This window comes from Uloborus diversus, chromosome 7 (genome assembly GCF_026930045.1).
Source record: "Uloborus diversus isolate 005 chromosome 7, Udiv.v.3.1, whole genome shotgun sequence".
Taxonomy (NCBI): Eukaryota; Metazoa; Arthropoda; class Arachnida; order Araneae; family Uloboridae; genus Uloborus; species Uloborus diversus.
Genome location: NC_072737.1, coordinates 112,245,317 through 112,263,155, shown reverse-complemented (window position 1 = coordinate 112,263,155; position 17,839 = coordinate 112,245,317). Strand labels below are relative to the sequence as shown.

The window sequence follows — 17,839 nt, the reverse complement described above, 5'->3', positions numbered from 1 at the left end:
CATATGGATCATCCACGCATATATACGAGTAATATCTTATATAATCAAAAACTGAGCGTATGTACCTATGTATGTTCAAGCTTCTTCTCCCGAACGACAGTGAACTGACCATCGAACCAGGTATCAATGGATTCATAATCTTCCCATCGTCATGTTTGGCTATTTAACATAATCCTCCGACAATAATTAGCGGAGATATCAATTAAAAACTATTAATCATGACACTTGGGTTTCGACATAAAATCCCTATTTTTCGAAGGCTTTCCTCCATTTAAATTATTATTCAGTGCTTCATCTCAACTTTTCGCAATAATGCGTTTATTAAAATGTATAGCAATGAAGAAAATCATTGAGATGAAAGATCTGTTGCCATTTTTTTTTCTCAAATATTAACAGGTAAAATTATTGTTTTTGTTTTGAGGCTTTTTCTGTAATCAGGGGATTTAAAATGTTTACTTTTTGGGGGGTTTTCTGCAATCAGCCGAAAAATTTCACTGACTATTTTTTTTTTCTTTTTTGGTTCAAGCCTGAGTGTTGAACTTGAGTCACTTGACATAACTTTTATTTTCAAGGTGGACCGTGCAAAGCCGGGCGACGCAGCTAGTATAATGTTATATGCGGTAAAACCCACTGAATATAACAATTATTGGAATGGGAATAAATCCACCATTTGTTTACGGATAGGATGTGTACACACTCCTGTGATTCTGGGGAACTATTTGGAAAAAAAGTGGTTGTTTCGAAGGTGCTTGGAACTCCTTGGATTTTCTTAACAGTCTTTAAAATTATTCGTGAATCAAAACTAACGCAACTTAGATCGTGTTCGAAATTGTTAGAAAAAGAAATCATTAGATTTCAGGGTTTAAGGTGAATTTAAAAGATGTGAAGCAAAAAAGCTTAAAAAAAAAGCTTAAGCAAAATGCTAAAATGTTGAAGGTTAGTGTTCACAGCTTTCAAAATGCCTCAATGTGTTTCCACTGTAGTTGAAAACCAAATTCAAAGTTCAGCCATGACATCTTTAAAGAAATAAATATGCAATAGCTATTTTTATTTAAAACTTAAAAAAAAATGGAATTGTACTTAGAGGCCATTCAATAATTACCTAAGGGTCTTGAGGGGGGGGGGGGGGTTGGAAAAATATCTACATACCCTTACTTTGGGGGGGGGGGCATCAAACTCATTCTTATGTAATATTTTTCCAGTCAATATTTTATATTAGAAATCACACGCTGAAGTGGTTTGGCAGGAATCCTATTTCATTTGCTTCTGGAAGGTAAAAAACCTATTAGGATAAGCTGTTTTTTAATTGTTTCACAAAGAATGAATAGTGTAAAATATAATAAAAGAATCGGACTGCGTATGGCATGTTTATTTTTAATTAGTATCGCATCATCAACAAAAAAATGTCGGAGAAAACATTCAGTCTAGATGCCAACTTTTTAGAAAATATTTCTTTACACAACAAAGTTTTTAAAAATAATTTTATAGTAATGAATTTAATAGCGATTCAAGTGATGTAAGATTCGTATACATTAGACAAAGAACTAGATTGAGATTTTTGCTTATGTTACGAGCAGCATATTTGATTGCCCTGCGTGTAACAATACTTAAAGTACTTAGATAACGTGGACCAACCACGACATCAGCAAGAGTAATAAAATAATATACCTTATCTGTTTAAAAATAAAAATCTTTGATTTTCATCAAACTGGGAGTTATAGTGTCACTGATTATTTTCTAACAACATTAAATTATTTTTAAAAACGAAACAGAATCTTACGTAAGAATAATGGGGAGGGGGTTTGAAACTGCTAATATCATCCTTATATAATTAATAAATGGCCCCTTACTATTGAGAAAGCACAAATGTTATTTTTAAAAGTGAACTTGTCTACTCCCCTCAATACATGCAGTTACAGAAGTCGACATAATGCTCATTAAGCAGGGTTGGCAAAAACCCGGGTTTTTTTAAAAAAGCCCATGGACCCAGGGTTTTTTGGGTTTTTTTAAATAAAACCCAAAAAAACCCAACTAAAGCTGGGTTTTTTAAAAGAAATGTGGGGTTTTTTTGTCTTTTTTTAGGGAAAATGTAGGGTACTTGTAGCATATTGTAGCGTAAGTATATGAACAAAGCACAAGAATTGTCTTGGGGTAAAAAAAGCTGGAAAACTAGTTAAAAATTCAGCGTTTTCTGAAGAAGAGTATGAAAGACGACGAAACCCAAGAATGGTGAAGTTTCAGATTTTTTAGTTTCCATGATTACCAACAGTTAAGGCAAAATTACTTCTTGAGTGATAAAATCTATTGTTCGTTTTTAATTACTACTATTTTTTTTGCATTTTACTTCATTGTATTTCATTTTTTTATGCAAAACTACTGTAGAACCTCAAGTAGTTTAAATCCCTATTTACTGAATTCCAGCTTAATCAAGACATTTCTTTAAATTTTATGTTGCCTGTTTTTCTATTTCTGTGTACAGATTAAGAAATATTAAACTTTTTTGTAAGATAATGAAAATACTGTACATCCTATTCTGTTTTCTGTCCGACCATTTGTAAAACCTGTTAATTTCTAAAAAAAATATAACTTGTTAATTCGAAATTTGTGACGTGTCGGGTTGGAGAAAATAATTCACATGAAAGCCTTTTAGCTAGAGTAGTTTTCTCTGTACAACCTACAAATATTGAGAAAACCAGACGTGACAGGACTTAGTCAATATAATTTGAATTATTTATTGACCAGTTAAAGATAAAAGTTAAATATATATTTTTTAAATCTTTGAAGTATTTTTAATGCCGTTAAGAGTTAAGAAATACTATTAAAGTTCAAAATTCATTTTTTATGTCCATTGTCTGTGGTGAAGAACAAATAAAATAGAAGTTTAAATTGTAAAAGTATTTAAATTAATTACTTTTTTAAAAAACTTCTCAAAAAATTTAAAAAAACCCAAAAGTGGGCTAAATAATGGGTTTTTTTAAATGGGTTTTTTCAAAAAAACCCATTGGGTCCAACCCAATTGGGTCCAATCTGGCCAACCCTGTCATTAAGACTAATAATTGTTAAACTAAATTAATTTTAACACCTTAGCTAAGATTTCTAATAGGATTAAGTTGAATATCACCTTTCTACCTTCTTCTCTGGGATCGTTTTTGTTTACTTATTTAGTGTTTTACTTAAACTAAAAACCAAAAATGATTTGCTTCATTTTCATATTTTAGATAGTACTTTCACATTTTGTGAAAAATGCAACCATAGCGTAAACTCTGTTACATTTTGGTTATAAAATGTAAAAATAACTGTTTGGCGCCCCACCATCCCATATAGTCTTGTGGGGTATACGCCCAAAATGTCGCGGCCAAAATGTCGCGGCCAAAATGTCGCCGTCCCAAAATGTCGCCGTCCCAAAATGTCGCCGGTCCAAAATGTCGCCGTCCCAAAATGTCGCCGGTCCAAAATGTCGCCGTCCCAAAATGTCGCCAGTCCAAAATGTCGCCGGTCCGAAATGTCGCCGGTCCAAAATGTCGCCGTCCCAAAATGTCGCCGTCCCAAAATGTCGCCGTCTCAAAATGTCGCCGTCCCAAAATGTCGCCGGCCCAAAATGTCGCCAGTCCGAAATGTCGCCAGTCCGAAATGTCGCCAGTCCAAAATGTCGCCAGTCCAAAATGTCGCCAGTCCACAATGTCGCCGGCCCAAAATGTCGCCAGTCCAAAATATCGCCGGTTCAAAATGTCGCCGGCCCAAAATTCGCAGTTCAATTGGTACGAAAAATTTAAATGTACGTCGATGCTTCTCAGCATAAAAGTTGCGAAAGAATATTAATTGCCTTTCAAAGTAAGTTCCTTCAAAAATTCCAAACGTTTTCTCCTGTCTTAATTCGTAAGCATCAGATTAATTCCAGAAAATTAATAGTTTTCAGAAAAACATACGTTTTTCTGTATACTATTAAGAACGTAAACATGCGAAAGGCTGCTGCAACGGATTTCTCTTTCTCGTTTAATCTGATTAATAATAATACTCAAGATGTAAAGCAAAGGATCAAGATGTAACGCAAGGATTCAGACAAAAAATTGGTATGGAAGTAAAACTAAACTGTTCTAAAGGCGAATGAAAGAATAGTGAGGCGCTATGTGAATATGGCAAGAGAATAGGCGGTTTGTATTTTTTGGCGTAATGAAGTAAAAACAAATAACTCCTTCACTCTAGCATATTATTACCTTAGCGACAAGTCAGTAAATTAGGTGATCAGGCGGAATGGCCCCTGACTTAGAATTTTTTTTTTATATATACAAGTGGAAGTGCTTTTTATAGCAATCCTATGAAATTTGCATTGGTTATATGCCCGTTATCCTCCCTCTCCCCTTTCACTTGAAAAATTCGAAATCACGGGCCAGGGTGGAAATCAAGTAGAAAGGTATCTTAATGAAATTTAATTTTCTCATAGATTTTTTAACATCACCCTAAGAACTGTAAAAAAAAAAAAAAAAAACTGTACGTTTTCAGTGAGATATACGTTGGTTAAAGTAAGATCAAAACTGTTCTGAGACTTTTTCTGGAAATGAAACTGAAGAAGTTTAACAAGACTGCTCGAGACCTTCCTCTGAGAGGACATTTGTATGTCCTTTGCGACCGGGATTTTGGGACGGCAAAACAAATGTTTAACAGAGATGACAGATTATTGCCGTGGAAACTCTGTCTTATGAGTAAAATTCTGAAATTACGTCGAAATCTTCACCGTCAAATCTTTTGAAATCAATGAAACCCGTAATTGCTAAAACAGGTGTCTTTCACTCAGATTTTTGAAAAACGACTCTACGCGATGACAAATATTTTCAATTCTCAACATTCATGAAATTTATATATTCGATAGAACATCAAGGGGGACAATTTCAGAACAGCTATTTTATTAGAGGTTTTCAAGAGGATACTTTCATGCTTGCGAAGTAGCGCTTGTCAGCTGAATCACATTTTCCAATTTTAAATAGAAAAGAAAAAATTTCACAATGTAGGGTGAAATAACTGATATCAATGAGATTATTCAGATCAATTATGACCTAGACTTATTTTTAAAATGAGTTTCAAAAAGTAATAGTTCTAGCTCAATATAGCTTGGTAATTCAGAAAGAAAAGAATACTGATAATAATAATAATAAACAAATAATTTTTCCCCTCTCAGAAAAAAATGCTGTTTTAATTATTGAATTTTTACTACGCAAATTGTATAAGAATGCAAACTCAGTTTTTATTTAACACCCACGCTAGTTAAAGTGCTACAAAAATGAGAGGAATACACGGCTAATTTAGATTTTATTGATATCTTGCTCAACCTCTCATATTTAAATTCAGTATATTTTTCATTGTTTAATTAATTACACTGACTCACGTAAACGATTACGAAATTCAACTTAGAACGAAAATAAGGCTTGTTTTCGTTTAATTTCACTTGCATACTACATTTTTGTATGAATCCTCGCATTACTTCTTGAGATATAGCAGTCACATAAAACGATTAAAAATATTCGGTGATCCATCCTTTTGGGATGACTGAAGCCAAAAATAAATGAGCAACTCGCCCTTTAAGATATACCTGTAGACCAAATTTTGTCTTAACCCTTGTACAGTAGACCCTCGTTTTACGCGGGTGTTATGTTCCACGGAAATGCTGCGTAAATCGAAACCGCGTAAATTGAGACCTAATATCAAAAATAGGGAATGGGTTCAAAATATGGATTAGGTTCCGTAGATAAAAAAATACTTCATTCTAGTTATGACTAATTGTATGAAAAGTTTAATGTGTACTTATATCGATTTTTATGCTTAATATGCATAAAGAAAACAAACTAATTTCGTGTTCTGTTTATGAAGAAGAGCTGGCTATGATAGTCTTTTGGTAGTCATTAAGAATTTTTCCTCTAATTCTTTGCTGAGCATTAACGCATCCATGACCACTTGCGTCATTTCCTTGATAAAATCTTCCTTTACTAACAAATCAGAAAAAAGATTATTTCTATTGTCTACGAATGGTTCAAAATTTTCAATGTGAGCGTTTTTGGTTGTGTGTCACCGGAGTCGGTATCCTCGTTGGTTTTGACCTCCTTTGTCACTCCTAAAAGCTCTTCTTCAAGTGAGTTCAGAACTGTGTGAGTTTAATCACTTTACTTCTATAATGGAAAAAGCTCTGGAACCAATCGCATAAAATGTCTCCAAGGACCCAAGTTCGATTATTAGCACGCCAAAATGCAGTTAGTTACGAGTAATCTGCAATCTATAGGAGCTAGGGTTTTGAAAGAGAGGAAAATGTTACCTGTTTGCATTGCCGCATCAGCGTAAAACCGAAACTCATCTGCGTAAATAAAATAAAGGTGTCAAATCTTCAACCGCGTATAATCGAAACCGCGTAAAATAAACCTGCTGAAAACGAGGGTCTACTGTATTACTTTTTGAGATATATCAGTCACAGATAAAAAAAAAGAAAGGAAAAAAAAACATTCGATTGCTCCACCCTCTGGTGTTATTGGCCCCAAAATCTGTCCCCCTGCTGCTTCCTAACATTTTATTTGATTCCGTTCATCATTTTTTGAGCAATGACAGTCACGCATATCGATGAAAACGTTCAGTTACTCCACTATCTTGAACGAATTGACGCAAAAAAACCACGCAGCCCTAAATCATATATGGGTACTTGCGGGTATCGTTCGAATTTTTACCACAGGTTTTGACGTAGAATGGCCCCAAAAAATCGGTCACATACAAACGCACACTATTCTTGAAGAAAAGTTTTAAAAAATTTATCGAACGTCAGAACTGAACGCCGTCAGAACGTTTTACAGTTGGTAGATAGCGAGTCACAACAGGGTTCGTACGCTCCGGGAATTCCGGGAAAACCGGGAATTGTCAGGGAAAATGACACTGTCAAAAATGTCAGGGAAAAGTCAGGGAATTTTCAAATTTTGTCCTCCAAAAAAAAATTTTCCATTTTTTTTCCCAAGGAATTAAGTACCATGAGATCTAGTCTTCGTTTTTATTGTGATTTCACGAAAAAAAAATTGTAAATTTTTATCTAAACCGACGCTGGCACTTAAAAACTGCGATCGAGAAATAAACGTTTTTTTTTTTCACAACGAAAAATGCGCCAAAAGAGCGAAGATTTTCTTGCATGGAGTCAGTGAGGGGAACGCATTTCTTTCTACTGCCTAAAGTTTTAGATGGGTTGCCACAACATTCTATTCGGTTCAGGGTTCGTACGCTCCGGGAAAACTTGGAATTATCATGGAAAATGACATAGTCAAAAATGTCAGGGAATTTTCCAAATGTGTCCCCAAAATTTTTCTTTTCCCAATTTTTTCCCAGGGAATTTGGTTTTATAAGATCTAATCTTCATTTTTATCGATGTATTTAAAAAAAATTGTGACAATTTTAAAGCAATGAAAAAAGTGGCGACCCAAAAAATCTTCAGCAGTTGCCATTTTTGGCTCTCAGTAGTTCCCAAGGGAAAAAAAATCAGGTGAACAGCAATTATGCACTAACTCAAAAGGAGAGAAGACAATTTACTGCTTCGGAAGCACAACCTGTAGATGGGAAGGTCGATCGGGGAAAATAGTTTTTTTTTTTGATCGGAAAATCATTTCAGCTACGTGTGAAACGTAGTCGCCATCTTTGGTCATTCACAAGATAGATGTAGATACGATCCTAAAATGCCTAAGTTTCTAAAAACAAAGCAGAATTGGATGTTTTCTTTAATTGAAAACTGATGAAAATAACAAAAAATGGTCTACAAATTGTTTTTCTATTGTTATTTAAAATAATTTTCTTGAGAAATGAAAAATTTTGTTCTTAAAATTTAATCTTATCCTCACTGCCTCGGACGCAAATGTGATAAAAACTTTTCAATGAATTGTAGTTTCATGAAGATTATTTTTTAATTGTCTTCATGCGACAAATTAAAAAAGTTATTTCTTATTTTTGGGCATAGCCGCCATATTTGGTCATTCCCAAGATGGAAGTACACATGACTTTTTAAGTGCCTAAGTTCCCGAAAGCGGCATTGGATGTTAATTGCAATGCAAACTATTGAAAACAACACAAATTGTGCCTTTTTTCCGGATAATTTGTAATTATTTTCTGGAAAAATGCAAAATTTAATCTTCATAACATTTTTTTGTTTTAATTGATTTAGACTCTTATGTGCTAAATACTGACTATTTTGCTTTTATTGTATCCTTTTAAGGATTATTAATTATTTATTACTACTTTTATACTACAAATCCAAAAATCTACTTATTTTAAATTTTTCACTTTGTCGCCATATTTGATCGTTTGCACAATGGAAGTAGACTTAAACTTCCAGAAACAGAATTAGATGTTTATATCAATGAGTAACATTGAAAATAACATTAAAATGTGCAAAAAGTTGTGAATTTTTGAAAATTAACTAATACTTTCTGGAAAAGAAAATTTGAAATTTTAATGTAAGCATCCTTTAATATGTGAAAAAAAAAAGATTATTGGCATTGGCCTATGATCGGCGGATGTTGATTTTTGTTACTATGCATTACATGGTATGCCAATTGATGCAACAAGTTAACGATATTTATACTAAAATTTAGCTTTGCATTTTGCTCAATATGTTTTGTGTAACCTACTTATAAGAAAATAAAAAGTATTGCAAACCAAAAGCGGATGCTAAAAGCTTGCTGCAGGACTACAGCAAAACGCTATATTATTACGCGTGACATCAAAAAAACGCTAAAATAAGTTGAAAGTACTCTGTTTTCAACAAATAGTAAACAAATTAAAACAATTTTGAACAAAGTGTTTAAAAAAAACTTAAAATTTTGACAGAGAAAACAAAGGAAAAAAATCCAAGTTTTTTTTTTTTAAATCTAAGGGGAGAAGTTTCAGTTCTTCTGCATTGCTACTTTAAACAATTTTAATTATTTTGAAAATATTACTATTTAAACTTAAATTTTTAATGAAATAAGTAACCTGGAATTTTCTAAAAAAACAACCTGGAAAACCTGGAAAAGTCAGGGAACTTTTTTTAACCAAAAGTGTATGAACCCTGGTCACAAGAAATAAGATAACGTAACGCTTGTATTCTATTTGTTTGCTGAAAAACAGCCGAGAGTTGCGAATCAAAACGGAATAATCTTTTTAGAATTCATCAAGAAACTCAGTTAGTTCAGTCCTATTTTTAACGAAGACATTCATTAAAGGCAGTAATCATTTATTCTGCAAATTTGGTGTTAAACAGCATTTTTGTACATTTGCATTTTTCTTACCAACTGAATGAGCGAATTTTGGTTCTACGACATTTTGGCCCGGCGACATTTTGGATCGGCGACATTTTGGCCCGGCGACATTTTGGACCGGCGACATTTTGGATCGGCGACATTTTGGCCTGGCGACATTTTGGCCAAGCGACATTTTGGACCGGCGACATTTTGGCCTGGCGACATTTTGGACAAGCGACATTTCGGCCCGGCGACATTTTGGACCGGCGACATTTTGGCCGCGACATTTTGTCCCGCGACATTTCGGTGGCGACATTTTGACCCCAAACCGTCTTGTGGTGATGGTGCATAAATGGCCCGATGCTCTCAGCACAACTATTGAAAAATGATTCAGAATCAGTGGTTCTCACCCTTTTTACTACTGAGACCACTTGGTACCCTTCTGAATCCTATGTAGACCACATACATTAGAAATATTGTTTTCACAACAAGTATATTTGGTGAAATGAATCCAAAAGTTTTTTTCAATAAATTGAATGTAAAAATAGTTTAAATAATTTTCACTAACTGTTTGCGAACCAAATGAAAATTGCTCATTAACCTCAGGTTGAAAATTCTGGTATAAACAACAAAAGTGCAGCAGCATATTTTAGGCAATTTGAAACTTTAAAAAGAGAAAAAAGTTATTGATGTTTAGAAAATGGGTATTGCCGTTTTGAATTCGTTCATTGTTGAAGTACAAGGTGAAGTTAATAAATCTTTAGAAGAAATTTGCTAATGTGTATTTCACTCAGTGTATGTAAGTTCTATGCAGCAATCATCACTTAATCCAGGGCTGTCCAACTGGCGGCCCGCGGGCCGCCAACTTCTTATTCAGCATATTTCTTTTTTCGACATTTATTGCTATCAAGAAGCATCCGAGACTACCTTTCTTGGTCAAGCCGGGGTCCCCGAAATTTCCTCTTGATCGCCCTTTTATACTCTTTTCATTGTTTTGAGAGAAAAAGGTACAGGACATCTACAGGTCAAGGTCAAGCAGTCCTACCCTGCACGTTGGTGTTCAAACAAATTAATAAAAATAGTATTGCCTCGCGTTGGCGGAGGGAGACAGGGAGGGAAGAAAGAAACATTTTAGGTAAGCAAAACCTGCCTTTAATTGGTTAAAAATAAAGACCCCCCCCCCCCCCACTAATTCTACGGTGTTTGTTGATTTCGAAAAAGAAATCGAGAATTTGCTCTCGTCGCTTCCATGTTTGGGAGCACATATTTATGCGAAAGTGTTTCTTTGACAATGAACTTTATCAAGAATCGTCACAGGAGCTCTCTCTCTGACACTTCATTGATAGACCTTCTTCTGCTGGCAACAAAAAACATTGAGGTTGGCATTATTGCTCTTGTAAAAAAGGCGGATCTGCCTCAATTTTCCCATTAAAATTTAAGCAAATTGTTTTAAAATTCTCCTGTTTCATTGTTTTATAATTAATTACCTCTTACACATTAAGAATTATTATTAATTGTTATTGTATAAGAGGTAAGAACTTATTGTTCAAATTTTTCAAACTGCAGCCCGCCAGGTGATCAGTGACCTGAATTCTGGCCCGTGGGCTCTTTGCAGTTAGACAGCCTTGACTTAATCAATTTATTGTATCAGATATTGTTGCAATAAGACAACTATATTTATCCAAAGTTGACTACCTGACTTAATAATATAGTCATATCTTCTCTTTTCTTTTCATTTTCTTTCTTTTTTTTTAAACACTTCATATAGTGAATATTTCACCTTTGTTATTTTCCATTGCTTCAAGATTTTTTACCGATGTTCAGCACATGCACATGTTGGTGATTTCAGTTGTTTCCTCTTCTAAGTCACCTCAATGATTGGCTTTGCTACTTCTATCAGGATTGTATCAGCAATATTTTGCTTTTGATGATATATGTTGAGTAAAAAAATCACTTCGAATATTTCTGAATTTTTTGTGCTGAACCGGAGAAAAGTAAAAGGGTCATTTCACAGTAGTTCAGACAAATGTAGAGTCTGCAACTGTAGCGAGTGCAGGGCTTAACTTGCCCTTTATCCGCTTTGGTTCTTTGAAGATTTAGTGAACTCTTCTGATTAATTTTAAGATCTTTTATTTACACACATTCTCTAATCTATGTACAATATATACACAAGAAACAGCTTAAAGCATAACGCACAACATGAAACAGATCAACCACAGGTCAGAGCCAGCGCACAACACCGCTGCTCTCTCTCAGACCTCAGTCACCTTTCCCAAACATCCCTTCTTCGCTCCTCCACACCCGAGCACCAGGCTGAAGTAATCGTGCGACCAGGAGAGAGGGGTCGAAAAATGTCTCTGTTGGGGTGCCGGACACTACACCTCCCCCCCAAGATTGTGATTATCACTGCAGTCGAAAATCACCATCTGAGAATTAATAGTTCGGCAATCTCAACATACACACATAGTAATTACACTCACCAAATTACTAGCACTTTACATTACAATACAAGAAAAATACAATATCAAAAATCCTCTCCTGTAATAATCACATATGTAAAATTTTAACAGATACTAAAATTTACCTTCAAAAAATGCTAACATATTTTCTTGATGACATGCAATAAATTACCTGATTAGCATAAATTAACATAATACAACTCTGTATTTCTCCAGTCTACGTACTTAAAGTCTATTTTCACACCTGTAAAATAAACTAACATACGAAATGTAAGTTTTAAGTTTTGAAATATTATAGCACACAAAAAGAAATTGTCACTATGATAACTAATGTTCAAATTAGTCCAAGTTCGTTAGTTAGTTCAAGTTCTAAATTAGTCCACAGGTAACCGTGATAAGGCATCTGCATTTCCAAGTTTGGCACCTGGGCAGCGTCCGATTGAAATATTGTATCTCTGGAGTGCCAATGCCTAACGTTGTAGTTTGGCTGATTGAGGAACTCCCTTGGTAATAAATGTCAGAGAGTCATGATCTGTTATCAGCTCCAAAAATCCAGGTTTCGAACTTCCGAAGGCTCCAAATGACGGCATAGGCCTCTCGCTCTACAGTAGGCGATGCTTGCTGCGTCGCGTTCAACTTTTGGCTAGCGAAGCTGATGGGACGTAGGTCTCCTTCGTCATCACGTTGTGATAGACAGGCTCCAATCGCATATGTAGAGGCATCCGATTGAATGACGTACGGCTGATCCAACTTAAGTGTAAACAGCTTAGGTGCGTCACATAACGCATTCTTCAGGCTTTGGAAACAGCTTTCGTGAGACTCTAACCATGGAATATCTTCTTGTACACCTTTCTTTGTGAGTTCTGTCAATGGATATACTAATTTTGAATAACCCTCTATGTACTTTCTGTAATAGCTACAAAGTCCTAATACACTTCGTAATTGGGTCTTTGTTTTGGGGGTTGGTAGCTTCTTGATTGCTGAGAGTTTTTCTGGATCCGGCTCGTGCCGGCCTGATCCAATCACGTGACCCAAATATTTCACATTGTTTTTGGCAAACACACATTTTGTCACGTTAACTGTGAATCGCAATTCTTCTAATTTCTTCAATATTAAATCGAGATGCACTAAATGTGTTTTCCAATCTTGAGAGAAAACTGCGATATCATCGATATATGCTTTACAATATTCTTGGTGGTCACTTAAAGCTGAGTTAATCGCGCGCTGAAACGTAGCGGAAGCGTTTTTAAGACCGTAAGGCATGACTTTCCAACGATATTGGGCTCTGTGTGTTTTAAATGAAGTCAAGTCTCGACTTCCTTCTTCAAGCGGTATCTCCCAATAGCCTTTTAAAATGTCTAAGGAAGTTATTACATTCGCTTGTCCGATGCTATTGATTAAGTCATCGACATTTTGCATAGGAAAATCGTCTTTCTTCGTTGCAATATTCAAAGATCTAAAATCTATGCAGGGTCTTATTGATCCGTCTTTCTTGTTGACACATACTACTGGATATGCAATCTCCGCGTCACTAGGCTCAATTAAATCAAGGCGTTCTAATTCCCGAATTTGTTCGTCTACTTTTTATTTTAAATTTTCAGGAATACGGTATATGTAAGGCTTCTTCCTCGTAACTCCTTCTGCAAGTCTTATTTTATGCTCCGAAACTCGAGCAATTTGTAATCTCCCTGAAAATACATCACCGTGTTTTTGTAGAACTTCTACTAATTGCTCTCTTTCCTCAGTATGTAGATGCCTTAAATCTAATTGAGACATAAGATCAAGTTCAAGTCCATCTGATCTTTGAATTGGTACTTCATAGATGTCTCCGAATTCATTATCTTCGTCAAAGACCACTCCGACAGTTTGAGCGCGAGGATAATATTTCTTCATTTTGTTCACGTGCACATGACGAATGCTCCCATCGGAAAGTTTCACTTTGAAGGAATGCTCCGAACAACGCTCTACCACTATACCAGGACCCGTCCATCGTGCATATAATTTATTAGTCGAGTCGGGAATTAATAAAATTACCTGATCGCCTATATCGAATTTCCTGACCGATGAGCGTCGATTAAAATAATCCTCATATGACTTTTGCTTGCTCGCAGCTACTAAAGACGCTTGTTCTGCCGCCTTCTCTAAGTTAATTTTAAGATTTTGCAAATAGTCTACAGCGGATTCAGTTATATTTGTAGGGATATGTACTTCTCCCGCCCACGTAGATTTTAAGATAGCGAGTGGACCTTTAGCCTCCCTACTGTACATCAATTTAAATGGTGATAATCCCGTTGTTCCATTTGGTACTTCCCTATAAGCCCATAGCATAAATGGTATTTGCTTATCCCAATTCGACGGATCCTCCCTTATTGCATGGTGCATCATATTTTTGAGAATTTTGCTCCACCTTTCCACCAAACCGTTACTGGCGGGATACCCTGGAGTAGATAAGCGTGGAGAACTGCCTATTCTCTTCATAAATTCCTGAGTTAAACTAGCAATAAAATTTCTACCACAATCACTAGCTATTATATTCGGAATTCCAGTACGAGTAAATATTTGAAGCAATGCGTCGCATGTAGCTTTTGCAGTAAGTGATCTTAGGGGTACGGCTTCTGGCCAACGCGTATGCTGATCCATTAAGCATAATACATAACGGTGCCCCCTTGCTGAAGGTGGACTGATTTCTCCAATTATGTCAATATTAACTACTTCGAAAGGTAAAGATGGCCTAACTACTGCAGTAATAGGTGCTCTATCTGAAATCTTATTTTCCTTTCTTAATTGACAACTCTCACACGTTTTGCAATATTCCTTTATTTCTTTTGCCATTTCCAGCCAATAAAAATTATAACTAATTCTTTCCTTCGTTTTCCGCATTCCCATATGACCTCCAAAAACAGATTCATGTGCTAAACGCAACACTTTCTCCCTCCTATTGTATGGTAATACCAGCTGCATCACTGTTTCTCCCAGAACCTTATCTTTGTGAAAAAGAATACCATCAATGCAACAAAAGTTTCCCTTTCCCCTCTGGAAATCTTTACGCATTCCCTCTAATGTGGGACATCTTAATTGCTCTTCCTTCAACTTAGAAGACTCAGAATGGGATGCAGATGCAACACTTTCACTTTCCAGCCCTTGGGATAATTTACGATCTCCACCACCCACTTTCGTTCTAGCCCGGTGGTCATTTCCCATGCTCCCCGAGTGATAACAGGACAGCTGCGTTTCTCCTTCCTCCCCCTTAGACGAAAAGGACCCCTCGTATTCTGCCGGCGGGGTGTCGTTTTCCTCCTCTTGAATGTCCGTTTCAAAAGTAAAAGTCGGATCATTCGCGTTTATAAGCATTTGGTGATTATTTGGGGGTATTAAACAAGGCACATTTAATTTATCCGTTACAGCAGCAAGAATTTCAGTTTGCTCTAAAATACAATTGCCTGGACTGTCAGATTTTAGGGACACGGGAATTCTACACAATTTTGCTTCAAGTTCTTCCCCGAAAGCAGAAGTTAAAATTACTTTCCCTCGGCTGATTTCATTCAAATTTGGAATATATCTAGAATTCAAAATTGGAATCTGACTTCCACTATCAATTATTGATTCAATTTCTTGTCCATCAATTACAATATTTGCGTACTGCAATGGTTGAATCGGTATTTGAGGCTCCAAAAATTTCGTTTCGACATTGGCTGCCAAACATTCGTTGTCTTGGGTTTAGAATTTTTATCCCTCGACGGGTGCTCATCAGAATTTCTATGATGCTTATTACAATCCCGAAGTAAATGAGTAGTTGATCCACACAAGTAGCATTCCTTAGTTTTGCCCTTGTTATTAACATCTACCCTTCTATTCTTATCATTTCTTAAGTGAGGTGGGACGTATCTAGCATCTTTCCCAGAAGTGTGAGGTGTGTCTACATCAGTTTTGAAATTAAATCCCTCCGCGTGGTTGGTTTTATGGAATGATTTGCCCTTAGATACAAAATAGGTATCACATTCTTTTCCCATTTGAACAGGTTTAAACCAATTTTCCCCCTGCCGTATGCCAATGTGCATTTGCGTTTCCTGGTCCAGGGTTTCGTACAATTTGTCAGACACCATCAAATCTACAATGCTTTTGACATCATTACACTCCCTCAATTTTAAATAATACTCAAAAGTTGTTTTTAATCTAGATGCAAACTGTACATGAGTTTCGTTACTTTGTCTTTTAGCACGTTTGAAATTTGCTAAACAAATTTGAGCAGTGGGCTCGAATTCTCTTAATACTATCGTTTTTATTGACTCATAGCTTTTAATTTGTTCATCGTCGATATAAATTAATATATTCGCTGCCTTTTCCCCTAACAGATTTAGTAAAATCTCTGCTTTGTTTACTTCCTCAACGTCCTTTGCCACAAAAGCACGTTCTAAAGAGCTGAAAAACAAATTCCATAGCTCGGGCTTAGACGGACATGGAATTGTAAGTGACTTAATTGTTTTAATAATTTCATTCAAACTACTAGCAGCACTTTGGGCAGGCCCTAATTTTGTGGGATTTTGAGCATTTAAGATTTCAATTTGTTTCTGATGCTCCTCGCATTTTTTCCTGTCTTCCACAGTGGTGACCAAAAATTCTTCTATAAATTCCTTATTTTCTTCGTAAGTTTTCGGTTTGGTAATGAGATCTTTTAAATCCACTATCTTTAGGTCGGGAGTAACATTTAACCCACATTCCTCAGCTACTAGCTTCAAATCTTCCTTCTTTAAACCTTTCACACTGAATATTTTACTTTTTAGAATTTAATCTTCTTGTTTGAATAATCAATGATCCCCCAAAACAGAACAATCAATAAGAGCTCACCTATCCATTTTGTCATCCTACCGGCTGCGCCAGTGTAGCGAGTGCAGGGCTTAACTTGCCCTTTATCCGCTTTGGTTCGTTGAAGATTTAGTGAACTCTTCTGATTAATTTTAAGATCTTTTATTTACACACATTCTCTAATCTATGTACAATATATACACAAGAAACAGCTTAAAGCATAACGCACAACATGAAACAGATCAACCACAGGTCAGAGCCAGCGCACAACACCGCTGCTCTCTCTCAGACCTCAGTCACCTCTCCCAAACATTCCTTCTTCGCTCCTCCACACCCGAGCACCAGGCTGAAGTAATCGTGCGACCAGGAGAGAGGGGTCGAAAAATGTCTCTGTTGGGGTGCCGGACACTACAGCAACACAACACTTTTTTTCCAAAACTATTAAATTTATGTTTATATTTGCATTATTTTAGTTTGAGTTTGTGTGTGGGTAGGACAAACTCAAAGAAAAACAATGTTCTAATCAAACAGTAAACTAAAAGTTGTGGCAAAAAAAAAGTCATGTTAAGGACTCTACATATTTTTTCAAAATACTGTGAAATGACCCAAAAGCAAAAATTGCATTCTAAAAAGGCATACCCCATTGCTGCTATAACATTGTACCAAATCAAACCTTTATTTTCTCTTGTTAAATTTAGCTCATTAAAAATGGATCCTACTGTATGTACATATAATTATTAATAAATAATTCTATAAACTTGCTTTGTCTTTTCAAGTAAAAAAATGTTTTTTCTTTTGCTTGTCTAATTTGCTTCATGTATGTATTTATTTAATTTCAGGAAATTTTATATTCCAAAGCTCCTCAATTGAAAAATATCTTTGAATCCATTGAGCCTGCAATAATAAGAAATTTTCGAACAATTCGTTTCAATTTACGTCGTGCTGACCCCAAGGTTACAGGGATAATTGATTTTAAAGTTTTAAAGAGCATCTTGGCAAAATCTGGAATATATTTTAGCAAAGAAGATGAATTCCAAATTCTAGAGTATTTTGATTCTCATCTTGCTGGGAAAATTAACTACAGAGATTTTTTACGCATATTTGTATGGTATGCTTGACCCAGTTTTGGATTTTGTTTAAATATATTTGAAAATAATTCTAAATTGCTTATTCTGTAAATAAAATTTACATACTTTGAAGATCTATGTGAAAACTTGAATTCTTGTTAATTTTTTTTTAAATTTACATCTGAATAAATCTGGAAATCATCATATGTTGGGATATACAATGCACATAGTTAATGATACACAAAAAGGGATATGTAGGTTGATTATTCATAATATTCTA

General features: G+C 35.4%; 1 protein-coding gene across 1 annotated transcript in view; it reads left to right on the top strand.

The window, feature by feature from the left end:
- LOC129226839 (EF-hand calcium-binding domain-containing protein 6-like) overlaps positions 1 to 17,685 on the top strand; it is a 74,810-nt gene extending 57,125 nt beyond the window's left edge. Inside the window, exon 14 of the mRNA XM_054861469.1 lies at positions 17,332 to 17,685. Coding sequence (XP_054717444.1) covers positions 17,332 to 17,610 — 279 coding nt within the window. The 3' untranslated portion in view covers positions 17,611 to 17,685. The remainder of the gene's footprint in view (positions 1 to 17,331) is intronic.
- Positions 17,686 to 17,839: the final 154 nt, after the last annotated feature.